This window comes from Haliotis rufescens, unplaced genomic scaffold (assembly GCF_023055435.1).
Source record: "Haliotis rufescens isolate VD_foot unplaced genomic scaffold, xgHalRufe1.0.p SCAF_47, whole genome shotgun sequence".
In the NCBI taxonomy this organism is placed as follows: domain Eukaryota; kingdom Metazoa; phylum Mollusca; class Gastropoda; order Lepetellida; family Haliotidae; genus Haliotis; species Haliotis rufescens.
Window position 1 is genome coordinate 36,182 of NW_025964190.1, and position 23,810 is coordinate 59,991.

General features: G+C 44.2%; 1 protein-coding gene and 1 pseudogene across 1 annotated transcript; both read left to right on the forward strand.

Moving 5' to 3' along the window:
* The first annotated feature begins 2,063 nt into the window (after positions 1-2,063).
* Positions 2,064-9,063, forward strand: LOC124110896 (annotated as a pseudogene).
* A 1,560-nt stretch (positions 9,064-10,623) lies between these two features.
* Positions 10,624-16,983, forward strand: LOC124110895 (uncharacterized protein YwbO-like). Its single transcript, XM_046470359.2, has 5 exons — positions 10,624-10,950; positions 12,819-12,978; positions 13,553-13,715; positions 14,994-15,128; positions 16,451-16,983. The coding sequence occupies exons 1-4, from the start codon at positions 10,739-10,741 to the stop codon at positions 15,116-15,118; spliced, it is 660 nt and encodes a 219-aa protein (XP_046326315.2). The 5' UTR covers positions 10,624-10,738; the 3' UTR covers positions 15,119-15,128; positions 16,451-16,983.
* Positions 16,984-23,810: the final 6,827 nt, after the last annotated feature.

Sequence of the window (23,810 nt, forward strand, 5' to 3'; positions counted from 1 at the left end):
ACGGGGATTTTAGCAAATGTAGAGCCCTGAACAAGGATATATATAAGTAGTATAGGTAATGGTGATTCTGCCGCAACCCCACTCACTGGAGCCAGATTTATATACCTATACTGCTACTACAGGGGGGATTTTTTTTATGTCAAAATGATGGTGCGTTTCAACAATCATCATGAGATTAAACTTAATTGTATTGAAAATGGCTCTAGCTCACCACCACTTGGAGCCATTTTCGAACCTATCAATGCTTCTATGATATAAATTTTTATAGGTAATAGGGGTTCTGCCGCAACCCCACTGGAGCCAGATTTATATACCTATACTGCTACTACAGGGGGGATTTTTTTAATGTCAAAATGATGATGCGTTTCAACAATCATCATGAGATTAAACTAAATTGTAATGAACATATTCTCTATTATTTTTACTCATACGCATACCATTATTTTGAACAAAGTGATATTCAACATTTTTACTTTGTTCTACGTTCATTTTACGAGACCAGACTATATACTCTTTTTCGAAATTGGAAAGAAACAATTGATGACTGTATTTGGTTGGTTTGACATCACTGATATAATATAAACCCTGTGGTTATTCTCGACATTTGATTGGCTTGTAATTCTCCATTATCATTGACGCGCTTGTTGTCTCCCCTGTTCTATGAACTTTTTTCTCTCGTCTTCGCTAATACCACTGGTCTTACGATAATTGAACGAATCTTCATTCTTCCTCGGGATATAACGCGGTGCCGGTAAGCATATTTGCCACATCGCTTGTTTCTTTAGCCAATCCTTGGCCACGTCTTTAGCTACCTTAGCCACAGTGGCTAATCTTTGTATTGCTCCTATACCTTTCCAATATCCTCGTGGTCTATAGTAAATTTTATCCATTATTAATTAATATTGATGATACTTTTAATACGAATCATGACGATCGTTGAATCGCATCATCATTTTTGCATCTGTAGCAGCAGTATAGGTATATAAATCTGGCTCCAGTGGGGTTGCGGCAGAATCACCATTACCTATAAAAATTTATATCATAGAAGCAGGTTCGAAAATGGCTCCAGGTGATAGTTGCGGCAGAATCACCATTACCTATACTACTATATAATATGTTTAACTGAATATTTTTCTCGTCAAAGGTTCACCGAAGTGCTATAACATTGTTATAGGTACCCTGCTGTGATATAGTATGTACATGTAGATAATCTCACCGAATGTCTTATGATATCAAATATATCAACACAAGTTGTTAAAAGTGAAAAAACTCCGAGGCTTGCCAAGGAGTTTTTTTACTTTTATCAACGAGTGTTGATATATTTGATATCAAAAGACATGAGGTGAGTTTTTACTCATGATTTATCATCCAAAATCATTCTTCCAACTTTTTCAATTTGTAAACAGTAATAGGCAGTGTCTTTAGTGTAAACAGTACTGCTAACAGCTTCAGTGGCAGAGCCATTAGTGATGTCATTTGATTGTGACGTCATGGTAACAATGACGTCACAATGGTCTGCAAAGCATTGTGATGCAATTTCATTGCAGCGATATCTACAGTGTAGATATCGCTTGATCTCACCCAAGTGATATCTCCTGTGGGAGCCAGTTTTGGATGATAAATTTGTTTCAGTGTTTAATGATTATGCAAATATTTGAAAATAATTACTAGTTAATTTCACACTTTACTGTCATGTGCTGCCGTAGCTGAGGTCGACAATTAGACGTCCTAAAATCAAACGATGCGGGTTCGAAACCCGTTGGCGTAACATATTTTCCGCCAAAATTTGATATCACTCACATGTCCCAAAAAAGTTCCGTCTATTACAAGTGTAAATTAAAATGTTATTGAAATGTTGGTTCGAGATAATATATACTTGACAAACAACTATCCATTCCTGAAAAGTAATGGAGCGTTTAAACAATAGATGTGTTATAACGAGGTTTCACTGTTGTAAACATTTTTGCAAGTCACTGAACATTTTCTGGAAGCTTTTGATGATGCAGTGCTCGGCAGTGCTCGGCAGTGCTCGGCAGTGCACGGTCAAAGGGAGGTAACTGGATTGGTTCTTTATCGTGACGCAGCACTTTGATCAACTATCAACAACCCTCCCTACACAACTGACCCAGTTTCTTGGCTGACACAGTGTTTTAAATTCCCTACACCCCTGACAAAATACCAGGCTTACAGTGTTGTGGTGCTACTTCATCACAGAATGGCAGGTCGGGCGCTGATAAAAGTGGACGTCGTGAGCGATGTCGTCTGACCATGGTGTTGGGTCGGCAAGAGGAAGTTGGAGACGGCAATGACGGCGCTCGCTGACAAGTTTGAGTTCCGCGTTCGCTGGGAGCCCTTCCTCCTCCGGCCCAACACCCCCCTTGAGGGAACGCCCAAATCCGCCAACTTCGCGGACCCCCAGAATCCAGGGTAAGTACACAGAGTGTTCGTGCGTGCGTGAGTGAGTGAGTGAGTGAGGGGGAAACACTAGACTTGCGCAAGTCTCAAAGGCATTAATATTAGTTTAAGTCTTAAGTACTAGATCATGGAAATAATAAGAAAAAGTTGTCCCTATAAGAGACTTGACTGTCCACATATCTAGAGTGAGTGAGTTGGGTTTAACGCCGCTTTTAACAGTATTACAGTTATATCACGGCGTGTCAGCTTAATGTGGGAGGAAAGCCCGAAGTGATGCAGGTCTCAGACGTTTACCACTTTCATAAAACCCACGAGTACGGGTATGGTGCTGACAAACCTAGAAACATAACCGGGAACCGGGATTCGAACCCACAATCATAGGTTTCTGGCGTGTCCAGGGGACGCAACTCTGCACAGCGAATCGCGGCGCAATAGACGAATTGGCCACCCATGCCCCCTCTACATATCTAGACTTGCCTATTCGGAGGATAGAATTACGACTCATCTATGGACCTTTCTATCAGTACAGCCTTGGAGCAAGGCTAGAGAAACGCCAAAACATAACAACCAATGCATCCCTAGTTATCTGAACGCTTTCAAACCATGACATGTACGATATAAACATTTTGAAACGTCATCGTGACAAAACAGAAAAAGGCAATGAAACACATTGGTAGTTGTTAGGGACTAATAAGTTATTATAGGTGTGTGTGGTGGGGGTGCTGATGGTGTGTGTGTGTGTGTGTGTGTGTGTGTGGGGGGGGGGGGGGGGGGGGGGGGTCTGTTGGTTGGAGGGTATGTTTGTTTGTTTGTTGTTTATCGTCGCGCTCAGCAATATTCCAGCTATATGGCGGCGATCTGTAAAAAACAAAACAACACGAGCATCGATCCAAGCAAGTGAGCGAGCCTGACCACCCGATCCCGTTAGTCACCTCTTACGACAAGCATAGTCGCCTTTTACGGTAGGCATGGGTTGCTGAAGACCTATTCTACCCCGGATCTTCACGGGTGGCGGGCCGATGAAATTAGGACTGTATTATTTTTTGCTGAATTATGACCGTTATAGTCTTACTGTGAATGTTCACATTGTTACGAATCAGCTTCATGTAAATATAATTGCTGTAACCGTCAGAGATCGGGCTTTCAGCATTAGCGGGAGTTGTTTAAAAACAACATAATGGTGACGCTTTTAGGTCACGTATGACTTTACGTCTTCCAGCCTTTGAGTATCGTTCGATAGCTTTCTTTAATATTGAAATTACTGAAGTTACATGAATGAAAGTTTGCCTGCTTATCTGAAAAATACTTATCAAGACTGGGTTCGAAAGTTGGTCCCGTCATTTATTTTTGAGAGAGTTACGGCCCTTGCTCTGTGCTTTTCCACTTAGTGCATACGGTGTACAATGAGGACCAGTTTTCTCAGAACTACTGAAGTTACTTGAATGAAGTTTGCATGCTTATCTAAGAGAAACTTGTCAAGACTGAACTCGAAAATTGATCTTGTCTATTATTATTTTTACAGAGTTACGGCCCTTGACCCTTTTTATTTTGCTTGGTGCATAGTCATTCGTCACCACTCGCCCCTTTCCGTAACCTATTCGGCTTGTCCCGGAATAACACGAGTTGGTCACGAATGGCGTTACATCGGCAGCCATGTTGGAAGTAGCCCCACAAGTTGACAATTCTTTCAACTATGCCCGTTTGCGCAAAGACGGAACACGGTCGCAAAAATGTCCACGAGAGGGACACGAGTCGCTATTCGGCTTGTCCCGGAATAACACGAGTTGGTCACGCATGGGTGCATAGTGTCTGAAATGGGGACAAGTTTTCTCGGCTTATCAAAGAGATACTTATCAAGACTGAGTTACGGTTCCAGAGAAGGGCCCTTTTATGTGTATTAATTTCACATGTAATCAATTTTTCTGATATCATAAAGCGGCCCAAGTGTCTATCTCTTTTTAAGGATTTATAAGACTCTAAGAGTTTATATTCACTTCTATATGATCAAACAACATTCTAATGTGCCCCATTACGGGGGACAGTAATCACGCTGTTTTCTGTCCGCGGGACTCAAAACCTATGTGTAGGGGTTCCATGGTAATCTACAACATTGGGAGGGGGCACGGGTGACCCAGTGGTCTAAGGCGCTGCGATTCGCTGTGCAGAGTTGCGTCCCTTGGGCACGCCAGAAACCTTTGATTGTGGTTTCGAATCCCGGTTCGCCCTGATTGTGTTTCTAGGTTTGTCAGCACCATACCCGTGCTCGTGGGTTTCACCGAAGTGGTAAACGTCTTAGACCTGCATCACTTATGGCTTTCCTCCCACATTAAGCTGACACGCCGTGATATAACTGTAGGACTGTTAAAAGCAGCGTTAAACCCAACTCACTCACTCACTCACTTACAACATGGGGGTTGCAGACGTACAACAGTGCTTAACCACACGTGACATAACATTGCCAATTCCCAGATGCCGCTTGTTAAACATGAAACGGATACACAGTGTCTAAATGATCGTGAAGCATTCGACTGTGGGTGCAATTTTTATCACGATTACGTACAGAAATTCATTTTTAATGGTACCAAATTATGTCATAGTACGGCATTCATTCCTAAACATGCATATGGAATTTCTGGTTGTTTGTTTGTTGTTGTTTAACGCCGCATTCAGCAATATCCCAGCTCTATGGCAGCGGTCTATAAATAATCGATTCTGGACCAGACAATCCAGTGATTAATATCATGAGCATCGATCCACGCAATTGGGATCGATGACATGCACCAACCAAGTGAGCGAGCCTGGGGAATTTCTGCGTCCCAGGGGATTCACATATTGTTTTGTGTCCGTTTTTAATTTTTAGGCTATTCGATGCAGAGTTTTGCGTCTCGTAAATTCTTGATGTGGTTTTAATATTGAAACGGTACTGACATAGGGTCAGCAAAAGCGCTGTTTATTCCTGTTTTCCCATTACAGGGTTCGGTATCTGAAACAAGCCGGACAGGAAGTGGGTATCGACTTTACCTATAAGGCCCCAGTGGTACCCAATACACTCAAAGCGCATGCGCTGTTGGAACTTGCCAGAAACAAGGGCCAGGAAAGTCTACAGAATGACGTCGCAGAACGTCTCTTCGACGTAAGTCCAACGTTTCTAACACGTTAGAACACGACAGGTTATTTGTTTGTCTGCTGTTTTTGTACCAAGCCATATTTTTTCAATTTCTCCATAGACATGAGACCCGTGAAGACCCGGGGTAGAATAGGTCTTCAGCAACCCATGCTTGACGTAAAAGGCGACTATGCTTGTCCTAAAAGGCGACAAACGGATCGGGTGGTCAGGCTCGCTGACTTGGTTGATGCATGTCATCGTATCCCAATTGCGTGGATCGATGCTCATGATATTAATCTCTTGATTGTCTGTTCCAGACTCGATTATTTACAGACCGCCGCCATATAGCTGGAATATTGCTGAGTACAGCGTTAAACAACAAACAAACAATACGATGCTCATGATATTAATCACTGGATTGTCTGATCCATAGGTATTATTTATAGACCGCCGTCATATAGCTGGAATTGCGGCGTTAAACATCAAACCAACCAAATCATAGACATGAAGTAAAAATGTGATTCTATGTCTATATATATATGTATTGTGTGCATCTTTGGTTTTACGCGTTCGCTCGTCACGCCGAAGACCCGGGTTCGATTCCCGACATGGGTACAATGTGTGAAGCCCATTTCTGGTGTCCCCCGCCGTTATATTGCTGGAATATTGCTAAAAGCGGCGTAAAACCATACTCGCTCACTCTTTGGTTTTACACCCATGTGGTTAATCGAAAGACTTTGTTTCGGGGCGTAGTTTTGTATTTTGTTTTGGTCATAAATGTCATTTTGATGTGCTGATGTAATGAAAAGTGTGACCCTGAAAACGGATAATTCCTGTTTATATTAGGCGTACTTTACGAAAGGGAAGTTCTTAGACGATGACGTCCTGATGGGAGTGGGAAAGGAGGCTGGACTTGACCCTGGAGAGGTCAAGGCCTATATCAACACCGACAAGGTCATCCAAGACATCCGCACAAAAGCGTTGTCATGGGCAATGAAAGGTGTTTCCGGTAGGTCATTGAATCTCTCTCTCTCTCTCTCTCTCTCTCTCTCTCTCTCTCTCTCTCTCTCTCTCTCTCAGTGTGACATGCCTTGTCTTCTGTTTCCTCGACACCGATGACAACTGCAGTAACTACTTTGCCTACAGGTGTCCCCTACTTCTACATGAACGGCCGTCGCATGTTCTCCGGCGCACAGGATGTGGAGACCTTCAAGAAGATGATGGAGATGGTGGCTGAAGAGTCCCCGCAAGAAGCCACCTAAAATCATAATGGTGCGTTTTTGGTGTGTGCGTCTTTGTGTGTGCGTTTTTGTGTGTGCGTCTTTGCATGTGCGTCTTTGTGTGTGCGTTTTTGTGTGTGCGTTTTTGTGTGTGCGTCTTTGTGTGTGCGTTTTTGTGTATGCGTCTTTGTGTGTGCGTCTTTGCATGTGCGTCTTTGTGTGTGCGTCTTTGTGTGTGCGTCTTTGAATGTGCGTCTTTGAATGTGCGTCTTTGTGTTTGCGTTTTTGTGTGTGCGTTTTTGTGTGTGCGTCTTTGTATGTGCGTCTTTGTGTGTGCGTCTTTGTATGTGCGTCTTTGTATGTGCGTCTTTGTGTGTGCGTTTTTGTGTGTGCGTCTTTGTGCGTTTTTGTGTGTGCGTCTTTGTATGTGCGTCTTTGTGTGTGCGTCTTTGTGTGTGCGTCTTTGTATGTGCGTCTTTGTGTGTGCGTCTTTGTATGTGCGTCTTTGTATGTGCGTCTTTGTGTGTGCGTCTTTGTGTGTGCGTCTTTGTATGTGCGTTTTTGTATGTGCGTCTTTGTGTGTGCGTCTTTGTAGGTGCGTTTTTGTATGTGCCTCTTTGTGTGTGCGTTTTTGTATGTGCGTCTTTGTAGGTGCGTCTTTGTAGGTGCGTTTTTGTATGTGCGTTTTTTTGTGTGCGTCTTTGTGTGTGCGTTTTTGTATGTGCGTCTTTGTGTGTGCGTCTTTGTTTGTGCGTCTTTGTATGTGCGTCTTTGTGTGTGCGTTTTTGTGTGTGCGTTTTTGTATGTGCGTCTTTGTGTGTGCGTCTTTGTAGGTGCGTCGTGTGTGAGGATGAGATAACACACACCTTCGTGAGACACGTTTTGCAATCTGTCAACCATTGCGTCTGCATCTGAACGTCTGTGCGTGTGCATCTGCTTGTATGTGAGGATGTGCGAATGGGCTTATGTTTGTTTGTTTGTTGTTTAACGCCGCACTCAGCAACATTCTAGCTATATGACGGCGGTCTGTAAATAATCGTGTCTAGACCAGACAATCCAGTGATTGAAATCATGAGCATCGATTCACACACTAGGTATACGATGGCATGCATCAACCAAGTCAGCAAGCCTGACCACCCGATCCCGTTAGTCGCCTCTTACGACAAGCATAGTCGCCTTTTACGGCAAACATGGGTTGCTGAAGACCTATTCTACCCCGGATCTTCACGGGGCTGATTGAGATTAACTGTTGATGTGTGTGTGTATGTATGCACGTCCGTGTATGTGTGTACATGTGTGTGTATGTGTGTACATGTGTGTGTGTGTGTGTGTACATGTGTGTGTGTGTGTGTACTCATGTCGTAGCCTTAAACGACGCGTTGTTTGTTGAAAGTATAAGATTGCAACAAAACTCTTTTTATCATCTAATGTTATTTCTCACACTTGAGTGCATTGACATATGGAAGTGTATTGTTTATTATCCATATGGCCCAACATATCATTGTTGACGGGTAGGTGAAGTACCCTAGTGGTTAAAGCATTCGCTTGTCACGCTGTAGGATTCCCGACATGGGTACAAAATGTAAAGCCCATTTCTGGTGTTCCCCGTCGTGACATTGCTGGAATATTGCTAAAAGTGGCGTTAAATCTAACTCATTCACTCACTCGTCGTTAAAGTGAGTGAGTGAGTGAGTATGGTTTTACGCCGCTTTTAGCAATATTCCAGCAATATCACGGCGGGGGACACCAGAAATGGGCTTCACGAATTGTACCCATGTCGGGAATCGAACCCGGGTCTTCGGCGTGACGAGCGAACGCTTTAACCACTAGGCTACCGGCCTGCCCCGAGAGAAGAGGAAATTAGTGTACACGTGTGTATATCCATCCAATGGTTGTTTACAGTTATATAACAGGTAAAGAACACGTGACACAGTTAAAGTTCAGCTTTCCTTTTTTTCAGATTCAGTGACCTAATGAGTAACGATCTTGCAACGAGTGGAAAAGCCTTAACGACCAATCACCAAAAACCTCCTATTTATTCCACACTCTGATAGTATACCCTGCTACTCTGCACGTGAAGCCTATGCTAAAATACCCAGTGACCATTTAATTAATTGGTTAGTGTTGATGTTGCCCTTTTGAAAAAGTGACCCGATGACGACAGCCATTTAACTGACCAGTGGCTGAGCAGATGTTAGTCACGTGACGTGAAGAGTAACATCAACATTACAATTGATTGGCTGGAGACAAGCGACGCTGTTTGATTGGTGCGATACCATTGTATCAAAGTAGAAGCTGACAGAGTTACGATTAAAACATATTTACAATTGTTAATTCATATTAAAAGAAGTTGCAACATCATGAAAACATAATATATTAGTTTTGTCTTTTGTACGGACGGAACCAAACTGGTCACCTGAAGGTTGTGTCCTTCACCACACATAGCTTGTTGTGTATCGCCGCTGTGTGACGACAGCTGATATATAATCGAGTCTGGTCCTGACAATTCACTAACGATATAAGGAATTGGGGTACGCTGACAAGTAACGGGGAGACAAGCGTAGGGTGCTTCGACCTATTCCAGCCTGGAATCCCTACGGGGAGACAAGCATAGGTTGCTGGGGACTATTCTAACACGGAATCTTCACAGGGAGACAAGCGTAGGGTGCTGGGAACTATTCTAACACTGAGTGGGGGCACGGGTGGCCCAGTCGTCTAAGGCGCCGCGATTCGCTGTGCAGAGTTGCGTCCCTTTGGAACGCCAGAAACCTATGATTGTGGGTTCGAATCCCGGTTCGCCCCGATTATGTTTCTAGGTTTGTCAGCACCATACCCGTGCTCGTGTGTTTCTCCGAAGTGCTCAACGTCTGAGACCTGCACCACTTCGGGCTTTCCTCCCACATTAAGCTGACACGCCGTGATATAACTGGAGCGGCGTTAAACCCAACTCACTCACTCTAACCACGGCTAGACAAGCATAGGTTGCTGGGGACTATTCTAACCCGGAATATGGGTACAATGTGTGAAGCCCATTACTGGTGTCCCCCGCCGTGATATTGCTGGAATAATGCTAAAACCATACTCTCTCACTTAGTCTAACCCGGAATCTTTACAGGAGACAAGCATAGGCTCCTGCAGACTTATTCTAATCTTGCTAAGGACCTGTTCTAACCCGGAATATGCACAGGGTGAATGTCAACACTTAGATAATTGCACAGTCATAGCGCAAGATAGTCCTGCACCATGACTGTGGAATATATTTATTTTACGAAAAACATAATAATCTAGAAACGCATACAAAAGCAAGTCTAGCCAGCTCTTTCTAGCTCTATTCCGCATGAAATTTCTATGAAATCAGCATAGGGAGATATTTTTGTTTGTTTTAGAGTCAAGAAGCTTAGTGTGCAATATAAGATTTTATAGACTAAATGCATAGGGAGATTTAATTTTTTTTAGAGTCAAGAAGGATATTGTGTAATATAAGATTTCAGAGACTAAATGTTAGTCTAGGCGCAAGACTAACTCAGCATGAAGATACACTTACTAATGTCAAAAAATATAACGGTAGTTTCCGAATTCACTGATGATCAGTGAATCTGGGAAGTGTCATTTAAATTTAAGTACTGTAATCTTAGGAGAGCGGGGATCCGAATTCATTGTATCATTTAATTTGTCCCAGCAGACGGTACTAAACATGCATTCGTCCGTAAATAAACTCATCGAAATAACATTATCCACGCAGCGGCTGCCAAATTAGGACGCTGTGGAATGTGACCGCCACCCGTGTTATCTTTGGGCTGTATTTACCAGGCTCCTCACAGCGATAGCCCGGTCGCGGAGCTCTCCCTACATGATAATAAGGTCATGCGCTGAGAAGCTGTGTTTGTTGATCTTGGAAGGGAGGTAACTCCAGTGTTTTGTGCGAGTGTTTCGAGGAAGACGTGACGACCGTTCAGGTAAAATACACATCAACGAGTTGACATAGTTCGTGGTCAACATGGCATCTCGGCAGCTGATCAATGTGGACGTCGTCAGCGACGTCATCTGACCATGGTGTTGGGTCGGCAAGAGGAAGTTGGAGGTCGCTTTAGCTGATCTCGCGGAAAACTTCGAGGTCCGCGTTCGATGGGAACCCTTCCTCCTCCGACCCAATACCCCCCTCGAGGGGATGCCCAAACCCGCCATGTATACAGACCCCGCGAATCCCAGGTGAGATCTGATTTGTTGATGTCGAGGAGAATAACAGTTTCATTGTTTGAGATTTGACAGGTCACTACTAGGTCAAAGTCCGCACCCAGGGGTAGTATTAACTACAGTGCAGTCAATACTATGTTAGGATTCTTGGCAGTTAGTGCGAGGTTTAGCAAATGTCTATATATTGTCTGTTGTCAGTTTTGTGTATACTGTATTCAGGAAATGTATACAGAATGTTTGGTCAGACATGACGTGTTTGAAATTGTTCCTACGAAGCGTTCATAAAATACAGCTAGGTCATCTGAGGTCATCGATATTATTTCAGGTCGAGTTGGTAAAATGCTGGTTTTTTTATGTTTTATTAATTTTGATGGGTTTTTGAACGTGTGGTTTGTATGAGGGAAAATATATGTACATATATAGTATATACGTGGCCATTGAATCAGTTAAAGCATTCATAAAATCATCAATGAATGGTTGGTTTGTTGTTTAACGACGCACTCAGCAATATTCCAACTATATGACGGCGGTCTGTAAATAATCGAGTCTGGATCCAGTGATTGACATCATGAGCATCGATCCACGCAATTGGGATCGATGACATGCATCAACCAAGTCAGCGAGCCTGACCACCCGATCCCGTTAGTCGCCTCTTACGACAAGCAGAGTCGACTTTTACGGCAAGCATGGGTTGCTGAAGACCTATTCTACCACGGATATCTTCTTCCAAGATGCCGAATTTAAGACTAACCTTGTGTTTTATTGGAGATTTGTTTTAAATCAAATCTCTAATACCATTGATCCGGGGTAGAATAGGTCTTCAGCAACAATGCTTGCCGTAAAAGGCGACTCTGCTTGTCTAAGAGGCGACTAACGGGATCGGGTGGTCAGACTCGCTGACATGGTTGATGCATGTCATCGTTCCCAATTGCGTGGATCGATGCGCATGTTTTCAATCACTGGATTGTCTGGTCCAGGTTCGATTATTTAAAAAAATATTCATAAAATACAGCTAGGTCATCTGAGGTCATCGATATTATTTCAGGTCGAGTTGGTAAAATGCTGGTTTTTTTATGTTTTATTAATTTTGATGGGTTTTTGAACGTGTGGTTTGTATGAGGGAAAATATATGTACATATATAGTATATACGTGGCCATTGAATCAGTTAAAGCATTCATAAAATCATCAATGAATGGTTGGTTTGTTGTTTAACGACGCACTCAGCAATATTCCAACTATATGACGGCGGTCTGTAAATAATCGAGTCTGGATCCAGTGATTGACATCATGAGCATCGATCCACGCAATTGGGATCGATGACATGCATCAACCAAGTCAGCGAGCCTGACCACCCGATCCCGTTAGTCGCCTCTTACGACAAGCAGAGTCGACTTTTACGGCAAGCATGGGTTGCTGAAGACCTATTCTACCACGGATATCTTCTTCCAAGATGCCGAATTTAAGACTAACCTTGTGTTTTATTGGAGATTTGTTTTAAATCAAATCTCTAATACCATTGATCCGGGGTAGAATAGGTCTTCAGCAACAATGCTTGCCGTAAAAGGCGACTCTGCTTGTCTAAGAGGCGACTAACGGGATCGGGTGGTCAGACTCGCTGACATGGTTGATGCATGTCATCGTTCCCAATTGCGTGGATCGATGCGCATGTTTTCAATCACTGGATTGTCTGGTCCAGGTTCGATTATTTACAGACCGCCGTCATATAGCTGGAATATTGCTGAGTGAGGCGTTAAATAACAAACAAACAAACAAACATAGTTACGTCAAAATCGACTGGCGTCATGACGCTGATCATGTATTTTAATATTCAAACGGTACTGACACTGGGTAAACATTATTTATACATGTTCTTCCTTCACAGGGTCCAGTACCTGAAACAAGCCGGACAGGAAGTGGGTATCGACTTTACCAATAAGGCCACAGTAGTCCCCAATACACTCAAAGCGCATGCGCTGATGGAACTTTCCAAACACAAGGGAGGAGAAAGCCTACAGAATGACGTCGCCGAACGACTCTTCGACGTAAGCCCAATGTCCCCAACACATGTTAGAAAACAACAGATTATTTTACTGTCTTCTGTTTTCATCCCAAACGATTTTTTCACAAAGTCTTCATTGTTATGACATGTCCCTGTCATATGTGCATCTTTGATTTTTATCCATGGAATTTGTAGAACGATTGTTTGAGTAGTTTTTTGTTTAGATAGGACCAGGGTATGAAACTCCCAAAGCTTTCAGCCAGTCCACAGGACTGGCTACCTGAAATACTTGCCAGCCCTGACCAAAACCCGCCTGCCCACTATAATCATATGTTTCTCAGGATAAGTTTACGGGGTTTCTTTTTGGTTACATTTTATCATTCATCTTTACATGTGAATTAATGCTTATCATCGGGAAATATTTAGAATGTTTTCACATATGAAATATAACCCGACCGTCGGGCAGGGGAATTTGAAAATCTGGCAGCCCGAGTTGAAATCAACCCGTCTCGGACGGTCGGGCAGGCAGGTTAGGACAGTTAAGGAATATATTTTTTATGTGTTTGTAGTAATGTCAAATGTGAACATAAAAACGGATAATTCCTGTTTATGTTCAGACGTACTTTACGAAAGGGAAGTTCTTAGGCGATGACGTCCTGATGGGAGTGGGAAAGGAGGCTGGCCTTGACCCGGGAGAAGTCAAGGCTTATATCAACAACCAGGCAGTGATCCAGGACATCCGCACGAGAGCGTTGTCATGGAGTCAGAAAGGTGTTTCCGGTAAGTCACTGATGATTCTATCTGTTGATTCTCTCTTTGTTGGACCCGTGAAGATCCGGGGTAGAATAGGTCTTCAGCAACCCATGCTTGTCGTAAAAGGCGACTGTGCTTGTCGTAAAAGGCGACTAACGGGATCGGGTGGTCAGGCTCGCTGACTTGGTTGATGCATGTCAATTATCCCAATTGCTACGATCGATCGATACTCATGATGTCACACTGGATTGTCTGGTCTGATTATTTACAGACCGTCGTCATATAGCTGGAATATTGCTGAATGCGGCGTTAAATAGCAAACAAACAAACAAACAAACAAAACAGTCGCTGTTGATTAAGTATCTGATGATTCGGAACAAGTAGGATCTCTTGGCAAAGCTCTTCATATTCGGGAACAGATTGAAATAATTCCGCAAGGCATTCTAAAATTCACAAAAGTATTGAATCAACCAATTTCACTCGAAATAAGGGAACTTACACCTTCCATAGACACAAGGCACCACAACGGAACAAATTTTCCATTTCCGTTGTCGGAATTGAATTTTATACCTTGAAATATGTATTTCACCCATTACTTGTAATGGATAACTTTTGAATCCTTAAGGATCACTGTTTGTTTTGCAAGTCCACTATAAACGAATCAATTTGGACTGAAACATTATCGGCGAACCGAGATGCGAACCCACAATCATAGGTTTCTGGCGTGCCCAAGGGACGCAACTCCGCTAAGCGAATTGCGGCGCCTTACACGACTGGGCCACGGTGACCCCTGGTATCTTAAGGCATATTTACGAATGTGACACGTTTCTTTGCACTAACTGTAAATATCAAATATTAATAAATAATTAAAATACAATCATGGAAGTTGTTTATGTGTGCCTCTCAGTATACTTTGTGCGTGGGAAGACATCTTTGCTGAGGAAATGTCATGCTTAACATGCTTGGCCTTCTGTTGACGGAGACGATGACTGCTGCAGCTACTACTTTGCTTACAGGGGGCACGGGTGGCCCAGTCATCTAAGGGGCAGCGATTCGCTGTACAGAGTTGCGTCCCTTGGGCACGCCAGAAACCTATGATTGTGGGTTCGAGTCCCGGTTCGCCCCGATTATGTTTCTAGGTTTGTCAGCGCCATACCCGTGCTCGTGGGTTTCACCAAAGTGGTAAACTTCTGAGACCTGCATCACTTCGGGCTTTCCTCCCACATTAAGCTGACACGCCTGATATAACTTGAATACTGTTAAAAACGGCGTTAAACCCAACTCACTCACTCACTTTGCCTACAGGTGTCCCCTTCTTCTACATGAACGGCCATCGCATGTTCTCCGGTGCACAGGATGTGGAGACTTTCAAGAAGATGATGCAGATGGCGGCTGAGAAGTTCCCGCAAGAAGCCAGCAGTCGCACTTGAAATCAAAATGGTGCGTGCGTGCGTATTTGTGTGAGCGTATATTTGTGTGTGCGTCTTTGTGCGCGCGTATATTTGTGCGTGCGCCTTTGTGCGCGCGTATATTTGTGTGTGCGTCTATGTGCACGCGTATATTTGTGTGTGCGTCTTTGTGCGCGCGTATATTTGTGTTTGCGTCTTCGTTTGCACATAGTATGTGATAATGAGAAAATGAACACTTCTTTAAGATAACTTGTTACAGCCTTTTGACAGGCTCGACTGCAGCTGAACGCCTGTGCGAGCGTATGTGTGTATGTGTGTACGCCCCTGTATGTGTGTACGTGCGTGTGTAATTGTACGCATGTGTATGTGTGTACGTGCGTTGTTGTGAGTAAGTGCGTGTATATGTACGTGTATATGTGCGTTTACGTCCGTGTGTGTACGCGTATGTATGTGTATTCGCGTTTGTATTTGTGTACGTGTGTGTCTGTATGCGCGTTAGTGTGTGTACGTGCGTTTATGTGTGTACGCATGTGTATGTGTTTACGCCTATGTATGTAGGTGCATGTGTGTGTGTATACGCGCATGTATGTGTGTTTGCGTTTGTATGTGTGTACGTGCGTGTGTGTGTATGTGAATGGGAAGGTTTCTTTGAAGACGCTGTATTCATGACGGAGTCATTAACGACACGTTGTATGTTATGATATGATGATATAGTGTAACAAACACCTTTAATTCTTATTTATCATACCCGAGCGGATCGCCACATCGTTGTGTCATATGCAGAACGGCAATTATTGATCATCCACTTGGTCCAACATACACTTCATCATTGACGAAATACATACACTGTTGTTGACGTGATACATAATACTTCGTCGGTGACGACATTTGGACACTACTATTGGCGTAATACCTTCTTCATCGTTGACGACAGGCGGTGGGCTAGGCTAGCCTATGCGATTCCCCGCATATGGACATAAACACCCACCCTCCTATACCCCCAACCATCAGGGGCAGTGGGGTAGCCTAGTGGTTAAAGCGTTCGCTCGTCACGCTGAAGACTCGGGTTCGATTCCCGACATGGGTACAATGTGTGAAGCCCATTTCTGGTGTCTCCCGCCGTGATACTGCTGGAATATTGCTTAAAGCGGCGTAAAACCACACTCACTCACTCACTTACCCAACCACCAAGCCCACCACCCCTCTCCGGATAATACTGGAGAAATTTGAGAAGAGAAAGTTTACACAACTCCGTCAATCACGTGTTCACGTGTGTTTACCCAACTGTTGTTTACCGTTATATAACAGGTCATGTACACGAAGTTAAAGTTGACATTTGTTTTGTTTTTTCAGATTTGACGTGACCAAATGTGTAGCGATCTAGCACCGAGTGGAAAAGCCTTAACGACCAATCACTAGGGACCTCGTCTTTATCCCGCTCTCTGAGTGCGTGTCTTGCTATAATCTATGTGTGTTTGTGCAACAATACCCAGTGACCAATTATGCAGTAGTCTGTGCTGATGATTTGTTTGTCCCGCTACTACGTGTGTGAAGCTTATGCTTAAATATCCAGTGACCATTTAATTAATTTGTTAGTGTTAATGTTGCCCTTTTGAAAAGTGACCCTATGACGACAGCCATTAAACTGACCAGTGGCTGAGCTGATGTTAGTCACGTGACGTGAAGAGTAACATCACCACTACGGCGACTTCCTTTGATTGGCTAGAGACAGGTGACACTGTGTTTGATTGGTGCGATACCCCATGTCCATTTTATCCAAGAAGCTTGACAGTGTTTAGATATATGGTGTCTGGTTGAGATTAAAACGTGTATTTACAATTGTTAATTTAAGTCGAAAGAAGTTGTAAAAAAACATGAAAACACAATGTATTAGTTTTGTTTTTTGACGGACGGAACCGAAATGATATCATCCCCTAAAGGTTGTGTTCTTCACACATTGCTTGTTTGTTGTGTATCACCGAACTATGACGACAGCTGGTACATAATCATCTATATGGAGCCACCAAAAACATCCATCTGTACGGAACAGACATTATCCAGCGGATGGAGCCACTAAACACTATCCAGCTGTATGGAGCACTACGCACTATCCAGCTGTATGGGGCACTACGCACTATCCAGCTGTATGGGGCCACTACACACTATCCAGCTGTATGGGGCACTACGCACTATCCAGCTGTATGGGGCACTACGCACTATCCAGCTGTATGGGGCCACTACACACTATCCAGCTGTATGGGGCACTACGCACTATCCAGCTGTATGGGGCACTATGCACTATCCAGCTGTATGGGGCACTACGCACTATCCAGCTGTATGGGGCACTACGCACTATCCAGCTGTATGGGGCCACTACACACTATCCAGCTGTATGGGGCACTATGCACTATCCAGCTGTATGGGGCACTACGCACTATCCAGCTGTATGGGGCACTACGCACTATCCAGCTGTATGGGGCACTACGCACTATCCAGCTGTATGGGGCCACTACACACTATCCAGCTGTATGGGGCACTACGCACTATCCAGCTGTATGGGGCACTACGCACTATCCAGCTGTATGGGGCACTACGCACTATCCAGCTGTATGGGGCCACTACACACTATCCAGCTATATGGAACCACTACACTATCCATCTATATGAACCCACTGCACACTATCCATCTCTATGGAGCCACTACACACTATCCATCTCTATGGAGCCACTACACACTATCCATCTCTATGGAGCCACTACACACTGTCCATCTCTATGGAGCCACTACACACTGTCCTTCTATATGGAGCCACTACACACTATCCATCTCTATGGAGCCACTACACACTATCCATCTATATGGAGCCACTACACACTGTCCATCTCTATGGAGCCACTACACACTGTCCATCTCTATGGAGCCACTACACATTATCCATCTCTATGGAGCCACTACACACTGTCCATCTCTATGGAGCCACTACACACTGTCCATCTCTATGGAGCCACTACACACTGTCCTTCTATATGGAGCCACTACATACTATCCATCTCTATGGAGCCACTACACACTAACCATCTCTATGGAACCACTACACAATATCCATCTATATGGAGCCACTACACACTATCCATCTATATGGAGCCACTACACACTATCCATCTCTATGGGGCCACTACTCACTACCCATCTCTATGGAGCCACTTCTCACTATCCATCTATATGGAGCAACTACAAACTATCCATCTCTATGGAGCCACTACTCACTATCCATCTATATGGGGCCACTACTCACTACCCATCTCTATTGAGCCACTACTCACTATCCATCTATATGGAGCACTACTCACTATCCATCTATATGGAGCACTACACACTATCCATCTCTATGGAGCCACTACACACTATCCATCTATATGGAACCACTACACACTAACCATCTATATGGAACCACTACACAATATCCATCTATATGGAGCACTACTCACTATCCATCTATATGGAGCACTACACACTATCCATCTCTATGGAGCCACTACACACTATCCATCTATATGGAGCCACTACACACTATCCATCTCTATGGAGCCACTACACACTATCCATCTCTATGGAGCCACTACTCACTATCCATCTCTATGGAGCCACTACACACTATCCATCTATATGGAACCACTACACACTGTCCTTCTATATGGAGCCATTACACACTACACACTGTCCATCTCTATGGAGCCACTACACACTGTCCTATATGGAGCCACTACACACTATCCATCTATATGGAACCACTACACACTAACCATCTATATGGAACCACTACTCACTATCCATCTATATGGAGCACTACACACTATCCATCTCTATGGAGCCACTACTCACTATCCATCTATATGGAACCACTACACACTAACCATCTATATGGAACCACTACACACTGTCCTTCTATATGGAGCCATTACACACTACACACTGTCCATCTCTATGGAGCCACTACACACTGTTCTATATGGAGCCATTACACACTACACACTGTCCATCTCTATGGAGCCACTACACACTGTCCTATATGGAGCCACTACTCACTCTCCATCTCTATGGAGCCACTACACACTGTCCATCTCTATGGAGCCACTACACACTGTCCATCTATATGGAGCCACTACACACTGTCCTATATGGAGCCACTACACACTGTCCTATATGGAGCCACTACTCACTCTCCATCTCTATGGAGCCACTACACACTGTCCATCTCTATGGAGCCACTACACACTGTCCATCTATATGGAGCCACTACACACTGTCCTATATGGAGCCACTACACACTGTCCTATATGGAGCCACTACTCACTCTCCATCTCTATGGAGCCACTACACACTGTCCATCTCTATGGAGCCACTACACACTATCCATCTATATGGAGCCACTACACACTATCCATCTCTATGGAGCCACTACACACTATCCATCTCTATGGAGCCACTACTCACTATCCATCTCTATGGAGCCACTACACACTATCCATCTATATGGAACCACTACACACTGTCCTTCTATATGGAGCCATTACACACTACACACTGTCCATCTCTATGGAGCCACTACACACTGTCCTATATGGAGCCACTACACACTACCCATCTCTATGGAGCCACTACACACTATCCATCTCTATGGAGCCACTACACACTATCCATCTATATGGAACCACTACTCACTATCCATCTATATGGAGCACTACACACTATCCATCTCTATGGAGCCACTACTCACTATCCATCTATATGGAACCACTACACACTAACCATCTATATGGAACCACTACACACTGTCCTTCTATATGGAGCCATTACACACTACACACTGTCCATCTCTATGGAGCCACTACACACTGTTCTATATGGAGCCATTACACACTACACACTGTCCATCTCTATGGAGCCACTACACACTGTCCTATATGGAGCCACTACTCACTGTCTATCTCTATGGAGCCACTACACACTGTCCTACATGGAGCCACTACTCACTGTCTATCTCTATGGAGCCACTACACACTGTCCTATATGGAGCCACTACTCACTGTCCATCTCTATGGAGCCACTACACACTGTCCTATATAGAGCCACTACTCACTGTCCATCTCTATGGAGCCACTACACACTGTCCATCTCTATGGAGCCACTACTCACTGTCCATCTCTATGGAGCCACTACTCACTGTCCATCTCTATGGAGCCACTACACACTGTCCTATATGGAGCCACTACTCACTGTCCATCTCTATGGAGCCACTACACACTGTCCATCTCTATGGAGCCACTACACACTGTCCATCTATATGGAGCCACTACTCACTCTCCATCTCTATGGAGCCACTACACACTGTCCTATATGGAGCCACTACTCACTGTCCATCTCTATGGAGCCACTACACACTGTCCTATATAGAGCCACTACTCACTGTCCATCTCTATGGAGCCACTACACACTGTCCATCTCTATGGAGCCACTACTCACTGTCCATCTCTATGGAGCCACTACACACTGTCCTACATGGAGCCACTACTCACTGTCTATCTCTATGGAGCCACTACACACTGTCCTATATGGAGCCACTACTCACTGTCCATCTCTATGGAGCCACTACACACTGTCCTATATGGAGCCACTACTCACTGTCCATCTCTATGGAGCCACTACACACTGTCCATCTCTATGGAGCCACTACTCACTGTCCATCTCTATGGAGCCACTACACACTATCCATCTCTATGGAGCCACTACATACTATCCTATATGGAGCCACTACATACTATCCTATATGGAGCCACTACTCACTGTCCATCTATATGGAGCCACTACACACTGTCCATCTATATAGGACCACTACACACTATCCATCTCTATGGAGCCACTACACACTATCCATCTCTATGGAGCCACTACACACTATCCATCTCTATGGAGCCACTACACACTATCCATCTCTATGGAGCCACTACACACTATCCATCTCTATGGAGCCACTACACACTATCCATCTATATGGAGCCACTACACACTAACCATCTATATGGAACCACTACACACTGTCCTTCTATATGGAGCCACTACACACTGTCCTTCTATATGGAGCCACTACACACTGTCCTTCTATATGGAGCCACTACACACTGTCCATCTCTATGGAGCCACTACACACTGTCCATCTGTATAGGACCACTACACATTGTCCATCTCTATGGAGCCACTACACACTGTCCATCTCTATGGAGCCACTACACACTGTCCATCTCTATGGAGCCACTACACACTATCCATCTATATGGAGCCACTACACACTATCCATCTCTATGGAACCACTACACACTGTCCATCTATATGGAACCACTACACACTGTCCATCTATATGGAACCACTACACACTGTCCATCTATATGGAACCACTACACACTGTCCATCTATATAGGACCACTACACATTGTCCATCTATATGGAGCCACTACACACTGTCCATCTCTATGGAGCCACTACACACTATCCATCTCTATGGAGCCACTACACACTATCCATCTATATGGAGCCACTACACACTATCCATCTCTATGGAACCACTACACACTGTCCATCTCTATGGAACCACTACACACTGTCCATCTATATGGAGCCACTACACACTGTCCATCTATATGGAACCACTACACACTGTCCATCTATATGGAGCCACTACACACTGTCCATCTCTATGGAGCCACTACACACTATCCATCTATATGGAGCCACTACACACTGTCCATCTACATGGAGCCACTACACACTATCCATCTATATGGAGCCACTACACATTATCCATCTATATGGAGCCACTACAAATTATCCATCTATATGGAGCCACTACTCACTATCCATCTCTATGGAGCCACTAAACACTATCCATCTATATGGAGCCACTACACACTATCCATCTATATGGAGCCACTACACATTATCCATCTCTATGGAGCCACTACACACTATCCATCTATATGGAGCCACTACACACTATCCATCTCTATGGAGCCACTACACATTATCCATCTATATGGAGCCACTACACACTATCCATCTGTATGGAGCCACTACACACTATCCATCTATATGGAGCCACTACACACTATCCATCTCTATGGAGCCACTACACATTATCCATCTATATGGAGCCACTACACATTATCAATCTATATGGAGCCACTACACATTATCCATCTATATGGAGCCACTACACACTATACATCTATATGGAGCCACTACACACTATCCATCTATATGGGGCCACTACTCACTACCCATCTCTATGGAGCCACTACTCACTATCCATCTATATGGAGCAACTACTCACTATCCATCTCTATGGAGCCACTACTCACTATCCATCTCTATGGGGCCACTACTCACTACCCATCTCTATGGAGCCACTACTCACTATCCATCTATATGGAGCACTACACACTATCCATCTCTATGGAGCCACTACACACTATCCATCTCTATGGAGCCACTACACACTATCCATCTATATGGAACCACTACACACTGTCCATCTCTATGGAACCACTACACACTGTCCTTCTATATGGAGCCACTACACACTACACACTGTCCTTCTATATGGAGCCACTACACACTGTCCATCTCGATGGAGCCACTACACACTGTCCATCTCGATGGAGCCACTACACACTATCCATCTCTATGGAGCCACTACACACTGCCCATCTATATGGAGCCACTACACATTATCCATCTCTATGGAGCCACTACACACTATCCATCTCTATGGAGCCACTACTCACTTTCCATCTCTATGGAGCCACTACACACTATCCATCTATATGGAACCACTACACACTGTCCTTCTATATGGAGCCACTACACACTACACACTGTCCATCTCTATGGAGCCACTACACACTGTCCTATATGGAGCCACTACTCACTGTCTATCTCTATGGAGCCACTACACACTGTCCTATATGGAGCCACTACTCACTGTCCATCTCTATGGAGCCACTACACACTGTCCTATATGGAGCCACTACACACTGTCCATCTATATAGGACCACTACACACTATCCATCTCTATGGAGCCACTACAAACTATCCATCTCTATGGAGCCACTACACACTATCCATCTCTATGGAGCCACTACACACTATCCATCTATATGGAGCCACTACACACTATCCATCTATATGGAGCCACTACACACTGTCCTTCTATATGGAGCGACTACACACTGTCCTTCTATATGGAGCCACTACACACTGTCCATCTCTATGGAGCCACTACACACTGTCCATCTCTATGGAGCCACTACACACTGTCCATCTCTATGGAGCCACTACACACTGTCCATCTCTATGGAGCCACTACACACTATCCATCTATATGGAGCCACTACACACTGTCCTTCTATATGGAGCCACTACACACTGTCCTTCTATATGGAGCCACTACACACTGTCCATCTCTATGGAGCCACTACACACTGTCCTTCTATATGGAGCCACTACACACTGTCCATCTCTATGGAGCCACTACACACTGTCCATCTCTATGGAGCCACTACACACTACCCAGCTTGTTGTGTATCGCCGCAGTATGACAACTGCATATACGAGTCTGGGCTTGAAAATCCACTGATTGATTTTATTACCAACGATCA